The sequence below is a fragment of the Mycteria americana genome, chromosome 2 (genome assembly GCF_035582795.1).
Source record: "Mycteria americana isolate JAX WOST 10 ecotype Jacksonville Zoo and Gardens chromosome 2, USCA_MyAme_1.0, whole genome shotgun sequence".
Taxonomy (NCBI): domain Eukaryota; kingdom Metazoa; phylum Chordata; class Aves; order Ciconiiformes; family Ciconiidae; genus Mycteria; species Mycteria americana.
In genome coordinates, this window is record NC_134366.1 from 173,119,463 (window position 1) to 173,142,432 (window position 22,970).

Genomic DNA, 22,970 nt, shown 5'->3' on the forward strand with positions numbered 1-22,970 from the left:
CTGCCACAGCTATGGGTCTGCTACTCCAGACTGCTGCCTGCTTTGCTTGAACCATTGGACCTGACTTCTAACACTTCATAGGCCACTGGAGCAGGCAAACAAAAGATTTCTAACTGTCAAGTTGCTTTTCCCAGAGGATGTGAATATTCAGTTGGTGCTAAGGACAGACTGATTCTTCCTCATCCCACAGATAGACTGATTTCATTTGAAATGTTACTTTGGAGGCCCTCTAGAGTGCAGCCTGCCTGGGATGCCTCACATGGGCCAGGGCAAATGCTTCCCAGCTCCTGAGCTCTGGACCTGCGGCCATCTGCAACCCCTGAGTGATCTGCATCGATTTCGCTCCTCAGGATGCCACAAGGGTTCCCCCTTGCAGATTGTTGTCTCCTTGGTAACTGAACCACATCAGACAAAAACTGGACCAAAATCCATCAGCCTGCAGAGCCCAAGCAATGAGATGGGAAGGAGGGGGAAGGATGTGGGAAGCTCTTGGTCTAGCTGGTGAGGTGCATCATGCAGATGTACAGCCACGTGTTTTGTCCCAACTCCTGGCTTGTGCTACGGTTCCCGTCTATGACAGGTCTTGCAGCACATCCATCCCTTTCCCAGCACTCCCTGTTCAAGGAAAACTGTGATGTCTCCTTGCACTTTCTCTGCCCCTGGTGAAGCCCACACATCTGGGGAGAGGACAAACCTTGTCTCCAACTGCTTTGAGCCCTTCCTGCTCCTACACAAAACCTTACTGTGGGGAGCAGTGGACACGGCCCAAAATTAAACCCAGGGTATGTGTTTGCTGCTAGCCCTATGGCTGTGGGTGAAGGCACTTCTGTGGGGATATTGGTTGTGTATTTGGGTTTTTCCCCCTCTCCCTGTTTGGCCTAACTTTGTTCTTCTTTCAGCATCACTGGGCTATTTACCTTTGCAAGCATGTCTGGAAGGTCTGCCTAACTTTGGCTTTAAATCAGAATCACTATTTCAACAGAGAAAAATGGTACAAAACTGTAAACAGTGGGTTTCCCCAGACAAAATTAATAACCCTGCTCCAGACATCTTTTCCCTTTCCTACTCACCCCAGGTCTCCTTTCCTTCTCACCCACCTCCTGAGTCTGAATCTCCTCTTTCCCTTCCCCTTCCTGCCAGCCAACTCCTTTCCTTTTCAAGTGGGCCCCAGCCCAACAGTCACCTTACTGTCCTTGTCACACAGACATTTAACATCCGGAACATCTGTCCCAAAACAGAGGAGGAAAAAAACCCAAACATCTTGAACTGGAATGAGTGTGGACTGACTGTGTCTCCTCCATCTTTGAACAGGCTGGGCAGAGGAAAGGCGAATCTGATCAAAAGACTCTGCTTTGCTTTTAGTTTAGCCTGTATTTATTTATTTATTTATTTTTAAATTTTTTTTGCAAAGATAGGCATGACTTCAAGGGGTAGAAGATAGCATTGGCAGAGGTGGTTGGGAGTGCAAGGAACCAAAGTCCCAGTCCCTTCTGATGCAGTTCCTTTAAAAAGAGCACCAGTTTTACTTTTGGAAAGACATCATCAGACAAGTATTCTCCCTTCAGTCCCTGGCAAAAAGTCAACATTTGCATTTAAATAGTGCTTTTGCTACCAAACAGAAGCATGTTACAGAATAGCTGCACAGAGATAAAGATTCCTTTAAGAGAGAGAGGGTGGGGGGGTGGGGGGGGAACCTAACCTCCCTGAAAGCCCAGCCCATCTCCCATGTGCTGTCAGCAGAGGAGAGGTTATTTATGCATTAGAGAGTGTGCCCGCTGAGACATAATCTAGTGCTCTCAGGAGCCTCTGCTTGCTGGAGGTGGAATTATAAGAATTAAAAATTACAAGCGTAAAACAAGGCCAGTCTAAAATGAAGTATTACCCAGTGGGTGTAAATAATTCATGGGCAAAATAACCCTCCTGGGTCCCCCATCGATCCATCTTACTCCACAGATGTGAAGAGGAACAATCTGTTGAAGAGGTGTTTGAAAACCTCCAGGATGCTTTCAAGGGTCCGGGGTGGTTTCCGAGTGGCTGCGGTTCATGTGGGCCATGAATGGCTCCGTGGGAAAGGATGAGTGATGACACGAAATGGAGTTTCCTCTGATAATGAAACCTTTCTCATAGTTGACCCGGGAGAAGAAAACACCATTTGGTCAACAAAAAATTACGTTTTACTCCTGTGCTCCCAAGCAGAGTGCACTAGTAATTTACCCTGTATGTGCAGAGATCCCCGAAAGACCCAGCAAGACCTCCTTTGGCAAATATTTGCCTTTCAGCACAATCAAGTCCATTCCCAAAGGCAAAGGCTGGCTCTCTGGAAAGGTTTTTGCTAGGTCTGCTGTGCGCAGGCTGGCCGTGTCTGAGGTTAGAGGTACTCGTGTGGCTCCCTCCTGTATGGCCAAAGTGTGGGAAGGACCGTTGCATGAGCAATGTTTGGGACCAAAATGGAAAAGGCAGGATGAGGGCTGGCCTTGCTGCAGCCAGTTTGTTTCTCGAGAGGAAAGCTGCTGCCTAATGCTATCACCTCTCTTCTAATGGAAGTCCATACCTCAAAGATGACCACACTGGGAGATTGGACTAAGGCAGTTTTACCTGGGGAGGTTTGGTGATGTAGGAGGAAGAAAGTGAAGGAAGAGAAGTGTCTTCACAGTTGGTTGTATTTGCCTAATACACACATGCCTGTATACAGATATTTATGTGCAGAACATCTCTGGAGGCTGTAGAGAGTTAGTTAAGGTTGTAGAAAGCTAAGAGAGTCAGTATTGATCCTGTGTGTCTCTCTCTGTTCTAGGACTTGTTCACAGACAGTGGTTACCTCTGCCCACCCAGAGACATGCAGAGCCTCTGGAGCTGCAGCCTTTCTGCTCCAGCAGATCCAGCACATGCTGGTGTGGTCCCCGTGGTGGCTGTAGGAAGGGATGCATCTAAAACAGTCTTTGTAAAAGCTTTGTCTTTGCAGTCTGTCTCCGGGCCAGCCAGAATTCATATACACAGCTTAATGTCCTACTGAGCTAACATAATCTGGCTTTCAGCAGGGCTTTTTGAATGGTAGATGAGCCTACCATGCCAAGGCAGTGCATCATGAATCTGTGAAACCCCTCGCTGCAGGACACTGCCAGCACCAAAGTGTCCATGGGTCCAAAAACCAATTCAACAGATTTCCGCAGAAAAAAATGCATTGATGGTGATTAAAAATAAAGTCACCACCAGCTGCACAAGGCACATTTGGCTTGTCCAGCTGTCTTACTGTCAGTGTAAGGAGGCTCATTTACCTACAGCTTTTTGTGACAGAAAACTTTATTCTATCTGATTATTTGTATTGCTCCTTATCTCTTCCAGTGTGCCCCTGGTAGAGTTTTTGGTTATGCTGGAGTTTAAGTGCCAGATCAGAGTGTTTTGTTCTGGGAGGGTTTCAGTTTGGGTGATATTTTTAATGGTACGTGCAGTTGTGTATAGATGCATGAGAAATGGTGACAAAAGCAGGCCTGGTTGGGGCATGGAGATGACTTTTGGGCTCCTTTATGGAAAAAATCCCATCTCCCATGCTGACTTACTTATGGCAGGAAAATCTGTTGTATCTGTGTGCTTGTTAACCATTGCCCTGTTTGTCTCCTATCTCATGCACCTTTCCAAAAAAGTGTAGTTATCTTAGGCACATCTAACCACAGCAGGGGTCTTCTACGCAAAAGGACCTGCTGGTTGGTCCTGCCTGGGCTTACCAGCTACTGGGCTTTCCCTGGTGCACACTTGGTGTCTTCCAATTTTTCTTTTTTTTTTTTAATCTGGTTGAGGGTATTTTCCCACTTTGCTTTGCAGCCGGTATAGATGGAGAGAGATTGTTTGTACCTGCAGGTGTAATTTGTCAGGCAATGCCGCGATACTGCTGCAGTATGTCCCCCCTCTTCTTTGCCCGCTCTGCCAAATTCAGCAATACAGAAGTCACTGCCCATCAGGGACAAAAAAATAGCAGGCGCTATCCTGATTTCTCTGGTTCTGCAAAGCTGGTAAACTAGTATGAACATAGTTTCCTGGAAGTCAGAGCCTAATTCTTGAGACAAGAAAATGTTAACATCTTTAGGAGGAACAGAAAAGCCACAGGAAATACTGTTTGGACACCTAAGGATGCTTAAAGAACATTGAAAAAGGCAATAGGAAGAAAAGATTAGAGGAAAACGAGAAAGAAAATAAGGCAGTGTTTGAAAGGAGGGGACACGGCTCTGGCTACTGGGATTATTCATTCTCTTAGGAAACATAAAAGAGCTAAACAAGGAAAATGCCATGTGGAGATCACACATTGTTTTTAAGGACAGGCCCCTAGATATGATCCCCGCTGGCTGAGCTGTAACCCAGCTCCCAATCAATCTCTCTTTCCTGAAATGTCACTAACCTGCACTTAAGTGCAATAAGACTTTGCAGACTAATTGAAATTCTGAGCCAGAGTCAGGAGACATTTGCTTCAAGTAGTGTTTTAATTGTCTGCTCCCTAGGCTGGTAACAGAATATTTTGCTCTTTGCATTATTCAAGGAGACACAAGAGCTCAACCTTTCCCTTTAGTTTAGTGCCCCTCCTGTCTTGGGTTTATGTTCTGTTCTTTATTTGGCCTCTGCTCACACATTACCTGCGTGCATCCTCGTGTGCCTGCTCAGCCAGAGATCAGAAAACCTCAACCATCCCATCTGCTTAGATACAGCATTTTGATTCAACCTATTATCTAGAAATAGGGGCCAGCTGGGAAGTATGGGGCTGAAACTAGACACCAGTGGTTCTGGAGCCGAGAGTAATCTTTTTCATTAGACATAAGGGGGATTCCTTCTTTCCGTGCACAAGGAGACACTTTCCCTTAAAGCCTTTCACGTGTTATTTGCTGTAACCAGGAGATTACACTCTGGCAGAAAGAGAAGGAAGACTCAAACTGTCTGTGGCCTTTCCTTGTTTTCCCAAGAGTGCTGCACTGAAGCCATGCCTATTAACTCGAGTGTGAAAGCAGGTAGAAGTCACTGTAGCACCCACAAAGCATTGGATAAGGCGAGGCATTGTCAGGAAGAGGTAAGATAAGCCCTAATGAACATCCTCATCTTCGTGGTCCTGTTCCACTCTCGTGGGCCTTGGATACTTACCATCATTTCTCTGTGCTGGTCCTGGAGGCAGTTTGGAGGAGCTGGGTGATGCATTTCCCTGTGAGAAATTGCCTGTCCTCCCTATGAGGTGCTAGGAGCCTAAAAGGGCCTAACAAGGACTTAGCTGTGCCATCATCTATGGAACAGAATCAAGCAGAAGATGAACCTGCCTCTCTGTCTTACCTACTTATGTTGACAGGTACCATGCCTGTGCAAGGAGGTGGGTTTGGTTATGGTCCCTTTCTGGCTGATGCTTGGAACTGAGGGGTCTGACGGGGTTTGGGTTGCACCAGGCTCAGTAAAATATACACAGGACTGCTTCCAGCAGGGATCTGTGTCTATATATCATGGTCAAAAAAAGCCAAATTTGCCTTTCCTCCCCAGTTTCAGCACCCTCCTGTGTCTTCATATTCTCCATTATGATCAGAGACCCTCACTAGCTTAGGGAACAGGGACAGAGGGAAAATGACTCTTCTGAGATCATCCACCAGACTTCTAGCAAGCCTGATCAGAAATCCTGAGTTACCAGGCTTATGGTCCTGTGATGCTGCTGGTCTCTACCCCTTCAAAGGGCACAGCTCCCTGCAGACCTCAGATGTCCTGGTTTCAATCTTGTCTGCAAGGAACACCTGGATTGTCCTGAAAGGAGACTCTCCCAAATGGACAGTTGGATGTGTCTGTGAGTCAGCAGGCAAGACACCTATATAGAGCAAGTTGACCACCTGCCTGCAGTAGGCGGGCTTGGTCCTTCTTATTTTATCCAGTTTTGACTTGTGATTCCTGCTCATTTCAATGACTTACGGTTCTCTGCCGTCTCTCAGTTCCTTACGCTATGAGAGAAAGATTCTTCTGACCAAATGACATCCTCAATGTCTAAGGAGGTCATCTGGGCTCCTACAATCACAGAGAGAAATGGGCATTTCTGGGGTGAGATTCATCTCACTATAAAGCAAGACGGTGCAATAGATAACCTACATTCTAAAAGTGCTTATTTCCCTCCTTTAATTATGAAGGACTCCGATACACACATCTGTACCATAGACCTCTAAAACTAGCTGAGATGCTGCCCACTCTGGCAATGCTTTGGAGCATTGTATGTGATCTTGCAGTGAGCTCAGAATATAGATCAAGTTGCTTCACTCTTACTTCCCTTTAAATCTTGCCCTGCAGGGAGAAATGGCTCTCTTGAGGGTAGGAAGTTGTATTTTATGTGTAATTTATTTGGATTTCCTTAGAGCTCTGTTCACCCATCAATGCCCAAATGGCCCCGTCCTCCAGGCTGCAGAGATGAAGGCATGAGTTATGCCTGTTATTAATGAGTTCTAGACTCAGTCTTCCTAACAAGATGAACTCAGTCTTTTTTGCTTCCATTTTTGGGGTGTAGCTTCATGGATTTCTCTCTCATTCCCACAAATTCCCACACTCCCTTTTGAGAAGAATTGTGAAGGGAGAGGCTGAGGGTGAGGGAGAACAAGGGCTGATAACAATGCTGAATTTAACACACCTGGACAGACTCTTTTGGAGGGTGAAGCCCCTTCCTCCTATCTTTCCTAAGCATTTGTTATGCTGAGCCCCCACCTTGTAATACACACAACGCATGCTGTTGGCTCTCACCCCACACACCAGCAGACACACCAAGAGGCCTAGCCTCTAGATTTGGACCCTTTATTTTCAATGTCTAAAGTTAGACCGCCCACTGTAAGTTTCTTGCAGCTTTAGTGGCAATAGATGGACTGCTACTGACCTTCAGACTGCTTCAGCCCGGGAACACTTTATGGGAAGTGCAAGAAGGACGATGTTGTGAAGATACTGAGATGCACAGGTACTCACTGTCTACCAGGATGCACTACCCAGGACACAGTGGGCTTGAACAGCAAATTTCAGATTAAGCATGGATATGAGCTAGGTCCAGGTGTACAGGATTCAGATATTTGCTTTCATGACAACTTCCACAGCTGTGAAGTGCTGGTGCTAACCCTCGTGTTTGGGTACTAACTAAAAATACCTCACAGATGTGTTGTGGTCTGTAAAATCTATGGGTTGTGCCAGATCTACATTTCATCTTACTAAACAGCTCGACCAGTAGATGTTGCTCTTGGCTTATACTGATGTGCTTAAAAAGGATGTATCCAGCCCGAGACATTTGGGAACCTTCTGAAGCCACGCAGTGCAGATCTGTCCTTCACCCAGCTTTCTGCTTTTGGCCATCACAGACCATCCCAGATGACCACAGAGAAAAATAAAATATGACACAACTCCTCAGGCAGCAGTCACTTGTAATTAGTAGATATCATTTTTAGCTGTTGTTTGCTTTGTGCAAAGTGAGAATTGCTGGACAAGCAGTTAGTATTTCTAGAGGAGGTGTTGGATTGTATTTATCAGACAGGCGGTGTGGACAGCTGCAGAGAGAGAAATGATGGGACTAAACCATATTAAGAGAGGCCAGAGTCAAGCAGGTATTGGCCTGGGGGCTGCAGGGGCTGCAGCTCTCACTTGGAGTTGACCACCATGATTCTTTTGTGCCCTGTGGAACAGGTGCCATGTGCCATGTGTGTCTGATGGTTTCAGATACGAGTCATGGAGAGAGGAATGGAGAGCAGGGCTGAACTCCTGGGGTTGTATACATGTGGTTATCCAGACGGGATTTACCCATGTTTCTAGCTTCATGGAGTGTTGAATCGCCTGGTGTATTGGCTCTCCACCCTGAATAGTCCCGGTAATCAAAGAAAACCCAACCACTCCTGAATCCTATAAGCATCAATAGTGACAAAAGGAAAAAAAGGATGCAGAGAAATCTTCTGCTGTCAGTCTCCATCCTCTGTTCTTGTATGGATTAATTTCCACTCAGTTTGGGGGAATATGTTGGGAGGAAAATAACATCCTTGGTCTGTTCAGAATCCACCCATTTGTGCAGACAATCTTATAGCTCAGGGATGTTTGTCTGCATTTTCTCATAGAAAAAATAGCTAATGCACACGATGATTAACATTTAAGTACAGTCAATAATTTGCAAAGTAGTCTGAATCTCTGTATACCTGTTAATATATCCACTCTTCTCCTCTTCCCTCTCCATGCACATTCACCTCTCTCGCTCTGTAGTACCAATCACAGCAGTATTTAGGCACTGCCTAGTGCAAGCTCTTAGGATCAAGGACTGTCTGTGACTGTTTTGCCCGTAGAGTGCCAATCCCAGGACGGCTCTCATCTTACTCGAGGCCTCTTAACACTGCTGGAATATAAATGACAAATATGAATAACAGAAAAAATCATTTACAAATGCCTGGGTAAATGCTGAGCCTTCATGGCATCTCCTCATCATCTGTGCTGATATAATCTCTCAATACTGTGCCTTTCTTTTCTTAAGCAGGACCTCAGACCAAGGGAATTTCATGTCAGATTTGTCCGTAGGGAAGAACGGTTTTAAGCAAGACAGACCTTGATCTTTGTTAGCTGGAGATTATGGGTATCAGGGTCTGGCTCAGCACACTCGAGGTTAGAAAATGCTCATGAAGATGCTTCAGACGTTCATTAGGGAAAAGGCTTTCTTTTAGTGGTCATAACAGGAGAAATCAGAGGGAGACCTCACCTGTAGCAAGGTAACATGGCCACACAGGCCATTCTGCATCAATCCATTATGAAGAACAGGAGCTCAACTCCTATTTAGTTTTCAGGATAAAAACACAGTATAAGACCACAAGTCTGCTGCCTGCAGGACCAGATGGAGTTGCATTTCCCTGTGTCACCCTGGGACTTTGAAGGGACATAACAGGCATGTGTGAGTAATCCCCTCTCACCGTTGATAGAAAAGGTGATGACTTTAGGAACAGTTGTTTATGAATCAGGCTGAGAATTGCTTTAATCATCATAATCCAGTGTCCCTAAGGGATCTGTGAGTTAATTGCTGTGCCTGCAGTCTGTTTTATAGTGCCCCAACTTCAGATTGCCAGCAACGATGCTAATGACTCAACACACCTACCACACCTTAGCATCAATGTCAAAAGATCAGTATTAACCTCTTAATTATAATGTTGATCAAGGTTGATGATATTGATTTCTTGCCCTTGATGCTAAGGCATTCTGGATACCACATGGTCGTTATCCCAGATGCAAAATTGCTGCTGCTGGCTCCTTAAACTATCATGAAGCAATCTACATTTGGGTGCCTCCAATGGTTTGAACATATCTCTGCCTTCTTGGACTGTACACGGTGGTCCCAGTTGCCCATGGGACGCACTGATGAAACCATTGTCACTGACTGCAGGTGTTTGCTATATAATAAATCCCCTTTACTCATATGCAGCCACGATTCCCAAGGTGGATCTGCTCATACCTCAGATTTCTGTTTCCTACCTTAAACACTGGCAGATTGAAAAAGTTATTGCATTTCCAAAATGCCCTAATTGATTTGAGCAACCAATAGTGCTCAATTAATGGTCAGAGAGCACAGACTGAGAGCAAGCAATGGTAATACTGCATCAAATAAATCAAAGACACCCCGCAAAGACCAATGAATGAAAGACTTCATGGCTAACTTCAAGATTTGTGACACCAAGGACCTGATCTCCTACCAGATGGCCCACTGTAATTGGTATCCCAGAGAAGAGACAGACGCGTTTTGTGGAAAATTAGTAGCAATGGGATATGAGGTGTTTCAGAGGCTCATAGCATAACTCAGCTTTCAGAGACCTGTGTGGAGGTGAAAGCTTACATTTCTCTGTGGTTCATGATTGCACACGGGGAAAGATTTGGTCCTGTATGCTACACCGTGCCTCTAAATTGTGTGCACATCCTTTATTACTGCTAATGTTTACCAATCATGTACAAAGTCAGGGCAAACTCTGCCCAGGCCAAGGCAGCATACAGTAAAAATTTCAGGGTTTCAACTTAATCAGATCTTTTCCATCCTACAGGTAATGAATGCCTTTGAAGATTTCCTTTTGTTTTTAGCACCTTTGGGAACAGCACATCCAGGAGGGAAAGCCCTTCCCAACACAGTGGGGTTGGGACTGGAAAGCTTCCTCCCCTTCCCACCATGGTTCAATCAAAGACCCCAAATCCCTGAAAAAGAGGAAGGTGCTACATCTCACTGCCTATTTTGCAGTTTGGTTTTGCTCCCTTGGGAGCATAGGGTCTGGCAGAGGAGGGAAAGAGGCAGGCAGATTCGTTCCTCATCTTCATGACCTGTCCTGGTGTAGTAACCCTATCACTTTACTCTGGACACCTCAAGTACAGACATAGCTCTACGCTATTTCCTCCCATCATTGTCAAGGCTAGGACTGCATCCTACCATGCTTAGACTGGTTCCGGGCATTAATCCATAATGTCATTCCTGATGCCAGTTGGAGCAGTCAGCCCAATAAAGGATCTCAGATGCTCACCAGTACAATGCAATTTCTGGTCCCAAGCAATCCAGTTCAGACAGCATCTCTCCCAAGGGCTGTGTTAACTGTCTTTGGACACTGCTGGGTATCTTTTCCTAGCAAAGTGACCTCCTGAGCTCCCTGGGCATGCAGTCCTTCTTGACCCCGAACTTTGGCTTGCAGATAAGCTCCTCTCTAACCCCTTAGACAGACATCACCTTTTAACTCCCCCAGATTTTTTCACTCACCTTGCCCAAGTGGCACGTGACCCAACTGTTCTGTCTGTCCCCCTCTTAACAAGGGGACTTAATAAGAGACAGAGACAGAAACTACACACAGAGACAAGCCTAAAGCCTGCTCCCTTCTGCGATGAAAAACACTAACGACATGTCAAAGGATGAGCTGGTAAAGGCAGCCTCTGCCCAGCAAGGCAGTCAGGATTAGCATCTTCCCACTGCAGGATGAGTGTAACCGACAGCTCTGCGAAGGAGAGGACACCGAAGGGAGAAATGCCTGCTGACAACTTGCTTGTTCGCCAGCCTTCCTCAGAGGTGCACACACACCGAGCGCTTTCATGTGGTTTTCAACCACCTCCATTCCCCTTCCAGGCAAAATCCTTATTACTGACATCTCTGTGTGAAGAAGGTTTGGCTGTGCGTATCAAAATGTCATTAAATATTTGGTGTAATAACTGCCAAGGCGGCTGCCTCAGCATTGCGCTGGAGTTCGCGTTTCTGGTTCTGTCTTGGGAGCAGTTAGTGGAGCCAGGAGTGCTGTGAGCCACGAATAGTGTCTGCTGAGCGGTGTCTCCTTGGCAAAGCTGCTCTGAGCAGGGGATACCTGACTCCTGGGTTGTCCTCCTGGGTCATTTACTCTATGTCCTCCTGTAAGATGCTTACCTTAGGAAAATTTAACTTCTGTCTGTGCTGTACAGCAGGTGCCCTGTGGTACTGCGGGCAAGTCTTTTAGCTTTTCAGCACCTCCCCAGTTCATCTTGCAGAGGCAATAACAGCACAGCCCTGCCTTGCAGGGCTCTTGTGAAGAGAAATATGTCTTAGCTCGTGGAGGATTGAGAAACTGCGGTCTTGGGGACCATAGAAATCCTTCAGCTGGAAATGCTGTTCAGGAAACAAGCTGATATTGCAGGGAGCTTGCAAAGCTCTGGGTGTTACAACATGTCACTGCATTTATGGGTTTATGCAGTGTTCTGCAAGTGCTTTATACCTTTTCAAAGGTGAAAACACCTTTGGCAAAATCAAGGCCCTTCAAGCCAGGACAGATGGAACATGAAAGGAAATTTCACAAATGCTCTTCTTTGATTTCCTTTTTGAACAAGCTTTTATGAAAATAGATAGTGACACTCATATCAGGAGAGGTTTCAATCAACTTGGGCTACACAGTTAGATTTTAATGTGTTCATATAATTATCACTGTACAGAGGCACGCATGTGTCTATGCTAATATGTCCCCTCTGTGCTTTGCACCGAGGTCTGAGATAACTTGAAGAAGAAAATAGTGTGTGAACTCAGCTCTGATGTGATTTATACAGTATCAGAGAGGTTCAGGGAGGGAAAGCATTTAATTCCTCCCCAGTGGTGTATGCTGGATTTTTCTTCACAAGTCTGTTCTCTGATATTTTGCCTGCTCTGCTTTGAAATACATTAAGTGATTAGGCCTCTATGGCTTTCTTAGGGGAAGATTTTTCCACGGTCTTATTTGATCTCCTGCTCCAGACTAAACATTCCCTTTCTCATTTCCCTGCCCACTTCCCCCACTATTTCCACATAAATAATCTCTCTTTATCCCTAGTGTTTCATTTGCAGGAATTCATGTAATAAGCACAGCTTTATGCTGGGTTTCCTTGAAAGCTGAGCACTGTGGCCTCATTTCCATCCTCCTTAAGTGATTTGCAGAGCAGGAGGAGATTGAAGCTGGTCCTAAATGTTTGTCCAAATTGGGCCTCATTACCTTCATTTGCAGGGACTTGTGAATGTTGCAGAAATCAATGACAGCTTTGGCCACTCAGCAGCTTTGAAAAAATCACATCACTTATTTGGGTACCCAGAAGTGAGTCATCTGAGCAGCTTTTTGAATAGTGGTGGGGAATACTGGCTTGACCTTGAGCTGTCTGTGCTCTGAGCACATCTCTGTGAAAGACAGTCACAGTAATAAAGTTAAGGTAGGAAGAGGCCAAGCAAGTGGGAAAGCACCAGAAACCATCTTGTTGGTCAGCTCAGGGGTCTTTCGCCCCAATATCCTCTCATTAGCAGTGGCTACCAAGGGAAAATAGCAGAACAAGGCAAGCATACAGCGTCCTTCCAGCCTTCAGCAACTTGCAGCCCAGAGACCTTCTGAGCAAGAGCTGCTGGTTTTGTATCTAATAGCATTTGGTGGGTTTCTCTTTCATGCATTTCCTTAGCTACTTTTTATATTCATAGACACTTTGGTACCTTTTCATGCTGTAACAAGCATTGCACAGTTTGACAGTGCTCTGTGTCTGTGAATTATGTCCTTCATTGGTTTTGCACCTGTCTCCTGCTAGTTTCATTTGACACCCCTCAATTCCAATATTGGAAAAGACAATGAACAACCATTCCATAGTTACCTTGCCCTGGTCATTCATGAACTTTTATTACATCTTCATCATTTTCCCACCTGCACCTGTCTCCTTTCCATGAAGGACAGTCCTAGTGTATGGTTATGGCTGTTGTTAATATAGAGTTTGTCAGAGGTAAACACACACAACACAGAAAGGATGATCCTGGCTGCACAGATAGATGGCCCTGTCTTGGGTCTTCCTTGTCCTACTTGCTGGCTAGTCTACCTTGAAGTTTGCTAGCGGTTTGTACACTGATCAGCCTTCCCTTCCCCCCACCCTGAAGAATCCAATAAAGTTTTGTGCAATCCCCAAACTCTCATCCCCCAAATTCTCTTTTCTCTATAGGACAATAAGTCCTATAGTCCTTTAGGCAAGGGACCTTCTTGGTTTGCATGGCATTCCCAAGAGCGTCTTTCACGATGACTCACAATAGTGGGTTTCACACCAGGGACTGATGTGTCTCTTTAGAGGGTACTCCTTGTGTGTGGTCCATTTTCACTCAGTAGGTTACCAAGATACCTCTGCCTGTCATGTTTCTTTGATTACCTCTGGCTTTTTGTGTTTAATTAAATTTGTCATTAGCCAAATAACCTAACAGAGCTCATGACACACAGTATGGACAGTGGGCAGAAGAGGGTACTTAGCCCCAGCCTTTTCATTTTGTTTCTCACTAGGTCAGTCACGGGGGTGTCATGTTCATACATTGTTCATCAAAAGCTTTGGCATCTGAAAGATGAAGTTTGTCGAGGAGAGCTGGAATGAATGATTTTGCTTTTTAGGGAACTTGGGGGGTTAGTTTTGATATTAGTGTGCACACTCTGCAAAACAGCAAAGTGTTACATGGGATTTATTTTTGAAAGGGCAGAGAATGAACCACTGGAGCAACTCGCTTGTGCTGCCATAGGCTTCATCGCATGGGGCATGAGGAGGGGACATCTTCCTGAAAGATTTTTTTCCTTTTTTCACAGAAGTAGCAAACTGAATGCATGGCTCTCCAGGGAAAGATCACTGTTTTATGTAATAGAAGGCTGTCTTCAAAATAGCCCCTTCTGGACTTGCTCTTTCCCAGCATAGTAAGAAAGGAGAGTGATAAAACCCTGTGGAGCAGCTCTCCCGCTTTCCCCATTGTATAAGAATTTTAACTTTCAGATGGTATAAGACAACCTCACTCTTAATCTCCTTTCAGCATCCTTCCCCCTATTTGCATAAGAAATAACTTTTTTTTTCGCTCATTTGCGAACCACTGATGATTCTCAGACCCTCAGATACTGTGATATAAGGTCCACTACAAATATTCCCAGTGGTAGCACACAGAACTGTGGTGGCTTTATGTAGTCTCGACATGTTTTTCAGACACAAGATGTCCTGCCCTGCCGAGTTTGAGAGAGCTGCCAACAAGAAGTGTCTGCAGCTGGGGTCAGTGGGAGGCTAAATCCAAAAAATCAAAATCAGAGATGGATGTAGTGTGTCAGCAAAGACCCTTTTGCTGTGCTGTATTGATTGTTTTGTGTTGATTCCTTAGTTTTTGCTGTTGTCGCTGTCATCTAATTTAAGGCATTGCTGTTAAATTAAAAAGCATGATTGACTGACTGGCATCTGAGACACATCGCAGCTGTCAGCTGCAAAGATAAACTCTGGATCGGGATGCAAATCTTCCCAAAGATCAAGGGTGTTTGGACGAGGCATCTAAGTGGAGCTCTCTCAGTTAATTTGTAGTAGGAAAGACCTATTCTTTTCGCATCTCTGCTTAAGATTCAGAACAAGAAATGCCAAATATGAGCTTGCCAGTTGATTCTGACCATCTTGAAAGTTTCTCCATTTAAGTGTGGAAAATTAGAATGCATTGGGTCAGCCTAGCATGAAAAGTAATTTGTTTTAGTACGTGATCATGATAAGAACTGACTGAGGAGCATCAAAAAGCCTGTTAGAAACTGGATTAAAGACCTCCCTAAATGACAAGTCTCCATGGCACTCAAAACGGTCCCATAAGCAGCAGCCTCGTGCAACAGCTGCCTTTGCAAAACTCATGCTGGGAGCTAGGACCGCTCTCAAAAAATAAAAACTACAAGCTAAACCTTGCTATGTGATAGCTTCTGGTTGTGATGGGAACCTCTGGAGCTGGAGGCATGAGCCACAGCTACTCCAGTTAAAGGGAATAAAGAGCAAAGTGAGAAAGGTCTGCAGTTCTGCAAGGCTGTAGCCGAGCAAAACTTTGCTAAGTGGGAACGAGTTGGGTATGTGACCTTGTCTGGTTTAATCCCAGCTGGCAACTAAGCACCACCCAGCCACTCGCTCACTCCCCCTGCAGTGGGATGGGGGAGAGAATCGGAAAAGTAAAAGTGAGAGAACTCGTGGGTTGAGATAAAGACAGTTTAATAGGTAAAGCAAAAGCTGCTCACGCAAGCAAAGCAAAACAAGGAATTCATTCACTGCTTCCCTTCGGCAGGCAGCTGTTCAGCCATCTCCAGGAAAGCAGGGCTCTATCACAGGCAACGGTTACTTGGGAAGACAAACGCCATCACTGTGAACATCTCCCCTTCCTTCTTCTTCCCCCAGCTTTATATGCTAAGCATGATGTTATATGGTATGGATGATCCCTTTGGTCAGTTAGGGTCAGCTGTCCCAGCTGTGTCCCCTCCCAACTCCATGTGCACCCCCAGCCTACTCACTGGTGGGGTGGGGTGAGAAGCAGGAAAGGCCTTGACTCTGTGTCAGCACTGCTCAGCAATAACGAAAACATCCCTGTGTGATCAACACTGTTTTCAGCACAAATCCAAAACATAGCCCGATACCAGCTACTATGAAGAAAATTAACTCCATCCCAGCCACAGACCTTCACAGGAGTCAATGTGCCTTTGAAAAGCAAAATCCTCCATAAAGCAGTTGCAGCAGACTCATTATTCCTGGACTAAGGACAGATGGCAACTCAACCCGCATTGATCACAGGGGTGCAACAGTTTGTTGAGGGCTGATGAAACACAACTCCAGGGGCAAAAAAGGACTATCTCCAAAGGGTCCCATTAACTTCAGTGGGATTCTGCATTGTATTTTGTATGGGTTACTCGCTTCCCAGCATCAGAAAGGTCTCCTCCAACCCCATGCTTGAAATGTAAGAAGGGGCAGAGCAGGGAATTGTGCAGCAGTCAGGTGGGAATGAGTGTTTCCTAGAAGATGGGGAGTCCATGAGGGTTGTTGCAGCTCAACAAGTCATGCCTGATGAACTGAGTAATGGGGCGTGTGTGCAGCCACTGCATGACAAATCCCACTGGTGTCTCTTCTGCAGCATCTGCACTGGGCTAAAAGCATCTGTGTGTTGCCACAGCTCAGCTGCTCCACAGCCATGGTAGCTCATTCGCGTTGTTACCCAGCCACCACTTTCCACCAGCCAGATGCTTTCAAGTAGTAGGCAGAAGAGCCAAATGTTTTACTCATGGCACAGCATTTTTTTCCCCCTCAAAGATGGGATGGGTATAACTTCATATAATAGGCCCTTAACCGCTTGTTTACAGCACCACTAAAAAAGACAAATCACTTGAAACAGTGAATGACTAGACCCAGGAAAAGAAGGGAGATTTCAAAAGGTTTATCTGACAGCCAATAAACAGGATAAATAACATGCAGTATTTCATTTGCCAGGACTATGAGACAACCTGATGATAAAAAAGGACTACTCCATAAAGTGGGGAATACCTTTGTCTTGGCTATAAATGCCTGTGTTGATTTAATAAGTGCTCTGGTACTTCTCTAGCTTCTCTTTAGTACTCACAAATGGGATGGAAACTGAGGAATAAGGAGAGGAAGGAAGTTATCTGTGCTCAACCTCATAAAGAGATCTCATTCCAGTCAAGGGTTTGAGATTATGATGGTTTTTATCTTATTTTGACTGGTTCTCCCATTGCTGAGGATAAGCAGAGTAAGAAGAAGTCAAAGACTGGAACCTACACTATCGCCCACTCTTTCCTCTAGTGAGACCAGGCAGCTTCTATTTCTATATATTTTTAGGGGGCTCATGTCATCATAATAGGTTATATTCTGAAATGCAGACCTGTTTGAATAACCCATCATCAAACTGGGGACACCATGACAGGCAAGCAGTCTGGGTAACCAGTCTGTATTTTGCTTACAAACACAATATAAAATAACTTTTTAAGACACTGGAGCAATTATGCATTTTCACTCAAAAAGCATCCCAAGTAAATAAATCACAAGTCTAGCCAAGGCTTGCGTGGAGCTGCTTTCTCCCTTCCCCAGCCCCACTCCTAATCTGCAAGGGAGTGAGAGTAACGAAAGATATCCTTAAAAGGGGAAGCAAAGAGTTGATTAGCTCCTAAATGTGTCTGGTTACAGTTATCCTATCAATCAGCTCAAGCAAGGCATCAGGATACCTGCCATTATGCCAACGGCCTCCCTTGTAACTGAAACACAATCTGTCTCTCATCAGGAAATGGGAGAGAAAAGCCTGTTTCCCTGTGCTGTTTAGAAAAGGAACCAGCAGAGAAAGTGACTTTCAAGGGAAAGACAGTCTTCTTCAAGGTCAAATATTTATTGTTTGGCAATAACAACTCCATCCTCCACCCTGCTGCCAGGATCTCTGAGCACCTTGCTGGAAGGTTCACTAGCCTGCATTTCCATCCTGCTCTGTTTTCCCATGTTATTCTCATTATTAAGTATCTAAGCAGCTTCCATTGCATTCAGCAGTGTGAATGTTGCTGAGCATGTGTTTATTTTCACTCTGTCTTGGGAGCAAAAGTTAGAGCACAGCTAGGCTGGTGGTAGTAGAGTATGAACTCACAGCTTTATGCTGTGAATGGATGAGTATCTGCCCATCCCTGTGCAAGGGGGTGCTGGTAACATCCCTATATTCTGATCTGGCACCTAGCTGGGCTGTTGAGGACCCTCGTTTTTCTAGACAGGGCTGGTGTCCTGCCTAGGGTCTGTAGGGAGCAGCAGAGCCCACAGCTCAGAGGACAGCTGTGATCTCCATTGCCTCATAAATAGTGAAACTGGGAGGCTGGGTCAGCTGAAATGGATCATTTGCATCTCTCAAATCTCCGATTGTTGGTAAGAAAAAGAAAAGGGGCTTCATTTCATTTTTATTTTATTTAAAAAGCAGCATTTTTCTTTCTCCCAGTGTTTCCTCTCTTCAAAAAACTACATCTTTAGCTCATTATCTTTATCTGTGCCTGAGCATGACACATAGCTGAATTTCTTGGACCTGAAGCATCTCCAAGGGTAGCTGTGGGTAATGAGAGAATGCACAGCAGGAAAAGCAGCCATCTGAGAGTGGCCACTTCTGGGATGAAGGGCCACCTCTGCTCCTCCCCATGAGGTGGGCAAACGATGGAGTGGAAGCAGTCACCAGCTGTTAGAAGCAGAGGCCTATTACAGAGCAGATTTTAGCTTGCTGCATATGGCCGATGAGGAGTGAACTGAGGAATATGATGAGAACCACTGAGGGATATGACAGCTTATCCGTCACTTGAAGGGCCTGGAGAATCCCCTGCTGTCTTTTTACAACACAAAACCCAGCCTTGCTAGGCTCCCCACAGGCAGCCTGATGTAAGGCTTTGGACTGTGGGAGGCAAGCCAGATTCAGATAGTCTTCATGGTCCATCCTGCCACCAACCTTTACGGACATCCCACCAGGGCCAGTTGTTCTTGGCAGCAAGCTGGAAAGACGCAGGGTGGAGAAGGCTGCAGAGGCACAATATTTCCATTCTGCAAGTGGTGGGATCATCCCTGCAGCTAGGGGCTTGCTGGCTCCACCAGCTTACAGGGCTGTAGCTGGTGGTACAAGGGGGAAAGCTGCATGTTGCTGACACCAGCGCTGAGCATGGCTGGGAAGGAAAGCCAAAAAAGCACCTTCATCTTATGGTTCTTACAGATTGCTCCCTGTGGGTGCTGCAAGGGTGTTGGAGGGGAATATCATTTCCCTACTAAAGCTGTCCTTGAGACCGGTGCCTCTCTGTGGCTGGTGGTATCTGCAGTGTGGGGAAAAGGAGTGTCCTTTTTGGGGGGAAACGGTGGTAGGACCCTTACCCCTTCCCGGCTCCCTTGTGCTGTCTGCACATAGGGACATGTGTTTGTGTGGGGGAAGAGGGAGGAGAGACAACCTCACCGATGCTGGATGTGTATCTTGAAGTGTTTTTTGCAAATGCCTTCTGGGGTTACAAGCCAACAGGCCACAAGATGGGCAGAGGGTGTTCTTAGAGGAGGGGACCTCTTTGCTGCAGCAAGAACAGGAAGAGCTGGACTAGTTAGCAATGGGGCAGGGTTTCCAGGAAAGCAAAGTCCCTGTTTAGAGATAGGGAATAGTTGAAGACAAATCAATAAAAAGGCAATGCTTCTCCCTTCTCCTCCTATCTCTTGACTTTCTGGGCTACCTTGTGGTGTCTAGTCCTACCACATTCAAAGACATCCCAGTTTTGGGGCTTGGCAGTGGGTAAATTGTAGGGTCTGCCAGGCTAGTGTTGCCTCGGCTTCCTGGGTGCTGGGCTGTCACTGAAGCTGACAGGGTTTTTCTGGATTTTGCCCAGGTGGTTGGAACCCATGGTCGGCTTGGGGCGACTGCACCAAGGACTGCGGGGGAGGCCTGCAGACCCGCATGCGCACCTGCAAGCCCCTTCCCAATGAAGGTCTTGTCTGCGAGGGAGTCCTGGAGGAAGGACGGCTGTGCAATAGGAAGGCATGCAATAGTAAGTGGAGGCATGTTCCCTTGCACGCGCGCGAGTGGGCCGCTCTTCCCAGGAGGAGCTTGGCCTCATCACCATAAATAACGAAGGATGCTCTAGAGGCACAGCAAAACTGCCGAAGGGCCGTGTCAAAGCGGCAAGCCCAGGAGAGCATGCGACTTCGGCTGTGCATGGCCCTGCCCTTCCCTGCCTGTCTCGTGGTCACGCATGCACATGCGCACGTGCTGACACACATCTTCCAACACATACACCTGCAGATCCAGACCTTTACACCAAAGAATAGGAGTTAATCTATAGGAATCTATATGCAGGCTTACATCAGGTATTCATATGCTGGTGATAAATCTGCCACGCATGGCAAAATATACACCCTTAAAGGCATTTCTTTAACAGTTGGAGACTCTCTCCCAAATAAATAAAGCATGCAGCTAAAGGAGATGCTAATCTTGCTTCTTTTTGGCTTAGTTCATCTTCCCAGTCAAGAGCAGTGTTGCTGTCCCTTTTTTTTGCAAAATGAAGCCTACAGTGCCAAGATGTGGAGAAAGATCTGGCCATTAGACAGACAAAACACAGGGTTTGAGCAAGGCAAAGTCTTTTGCAGATGCTTCGCTCTCTTCCTGTAATGCAGCCTCTTTCCAGGTCGTATTCTCTAGAGAGCAGGGAACAGATTGTCAACACCAGTCAGCAGTCAGTTATCAATGGGTTGAGCTGGTGAACCTCCACCACTTTCATCCCCAGTTCTTCTTTTGCATTAGCTGAGTTGAGAGGGGGATGAAGAGGAAAAAACAACAGCAGAAGAAGCTCAGCCCAGCAAATGCAAGTGAATGGCTGATTATAATTATTCCCTTCTTTTTATTTCATATTCATAGTAGAGAATGTTTGAATAGCTTCTCTGACTAGTCAAATAACTAGGGAAAGTTCAACTGTCTTCAAAGGCAGAGAAGTATCTCCTGATAAAGGGGAAGTTCAAATAGAGGGACATAAATATATTCCTCTAATAAGGGCTAAAATGATTTCATGCATTTTTTACCACTTCCATAAATTTAAATCCTGTTGCGATTAGCTTTTTTTTTTTTTTTTTAATGAAACCTTCTAGTATATTGAATTTCATCTCCTTGACTCACAGTTGCTAATTTCCCTCTGAGGTTCGCCCACACTAGGGATGTTTAATCTATGTCCCCCACGCTTGCTGGTGACTTTGTAGTCATAGCATAGCTGTGGCTTGGGGCAGTGAGGGTAAGAGTACAAGGACCTAGAAGCTGGACCTGAAAAGAAGTCCAGCTGTGGGACTTGAGTGTGGTTGAATGGAGCTGGAGAAAGGGCCGCGTCAGTCTTGGTGGTCAATGCTGTGAAGGAGAAGAAGGTGGAGATGGCATTGTGGGTGGGTAGAGGGGGCTTTGCAGATGTGGGCATTCTTTGAACATGGAGGCTCATGGGGCAACAGGCAAAAAAACCTCCTTAGAGTGCTCCTTCTGTGCTGGACAAACAAGGCGAGGACCTGGCTGCCCAGACTCTTTGCAGGACATCTGTCCCCATCCCTAACCAGCTTCAAAGCCCTCCATGGGACCTGTCTAATTCCTTCACATCCCTCTTGAACTGGGGGGGGGGGGGGGAGTTGGGGTGGGCTGGACACTGTTTTCCAGGTCCAGCCTGACCAGCACTGAGCAAGGGGCATAGCATCTTCCCTTGATCTGCCCCAGGGGCAAAACTTTGCTCTTCTTCATGATAGATCTCTTGAGGTTGCTGTGGCAAGGAGGGATGAAGTGAGATGGCGGGCAATCATGGAGCCTGGAAGTCTGGGTTGGGTTTCCAGCTCCGCTCATCGCGGGGAGCAGAGTAGTGAAGGATGAATCGCTATTTACTCACTATTCACTCACTCGTCTTTTCCAGAACACAACATTCAGCAAAGCTGATCTTAAGTGCAGAAAAAGCTGATTGTACCCTGGGGGGGCTACGATTCAATAAATTATTTCACTTGTCTTCCTGTCCTCTTGCCACTACCTACCCAGTCAACTCCTGCTCCAAACTGCAGTTCGGTTAGTTCAGCTGAGCTTATTTGGGAAGAAAGGATCTTGAGCTAAATGGAAGGCCCTAGTTTGGAAAGAGAGTATGCCCACAGAGTGGGGCAGCACAAATTGGTTTATCCCTTTGAAATAAATAAGTTAATTCTGATTAATTTTCCCAAAAGCCTCTTTGCAGACAAACTGCTGAGCCCCATTGTGATGCTTTCACACTTGCAAGCTGGAAAGCATTTGAGGGAAGATGTGAAGAATTAATCTTTCAAGAAGACTTGCCCATGCACATCTTGAGGTCTGTGTTCTACCTCAAGATAAACCTGTATCTCTTCATATCTACCAAAGCTGTGCGTTTGGCTCTGAACTCGCTCTTCAGTGAATCTGTCCCTTGATGCCTTTGCAGCCATGCCCAAGAAAGGTGCACTTTTGACCCAAGAAGGGCTTTTAATTTTTTTGCATATAACCTTTCCTTTACTGTGATCTATACCAAAACCTGAGAGGATTTAAAAGTAGAACAGAAATCCTGTTTTAAATGTGTCACTGTTATTCTCATATTGACTTTTGCTCATAGATTTGTTAGGCATGAGTAGGATGTTCATTCTTCCACTTGAACTGTTATTTTCCTAAGTGTTCATTATACATTGCGGTTAAATAGATTCTAATTATTTTTTTTTAATTAAAAAAAAAAAAAAAGAAAAAGAAGAAAAGAAGAACTGGACAGAAGAACACCTTTATCCTGAATTGTGCAGCATTTCAGTAGCTTGTAATAATACCTGACCATCTCTCCAGGTATTGTGGAATAGCTGACACCTTAGTTTTCTAGTAGAAAACAAACAGGAAAAAATACTCTTTTCCTTGACCAAAGGGCCATCTATAATCCTGATGAAACAACAAAACAAAACAGGGATGAGCGCTCTGATATTTTGGTCTTTGCTGTGGGGGTAAATTGAAACTTGTCCGAGGAAACTAATACCATCACTGAAAAGTAAAATCAGATGCTGGCCAAGAAGGTTAGGTTAGAATAACACAGAAATCACCACCAACTTCAAAACAAGGGTAAATCCATCTCTTTTCTTTAGCTTCTCCTTCCTTGCTTCTGCCAAAGTGGCTAGTAAGCTGATGGGTGATTAGTAAGAGTATTTTAGCTGTTTATTTGGACCTCCAGCAGCAAGTAGAGGTCTTA

General features: G+C 45.5%; 1 protein-coding gene across 1 annotated transcript in view; it reads left to right on the forward strand.

Moving 5' to 3' along the window:
- Positions 1-22,970, forward strand: part of LOC142406535 (adhesion G protein-coupled receptor B1-like) — a 144,513-nt gene that overhangs the window by 101,472 nt on the left and 20,071 nt on the right. Inside the window, exon 3 of the mRNA XM_075495483.1 lies at positions 19,617-19,775. Coding sequence (XP_075351598.1) covers positions 19,617-19,775 — 159 coding nt within the window. The remainder of the gene's footprint in view (positions 1-19,616; positions 19,776-22,970) is intronic.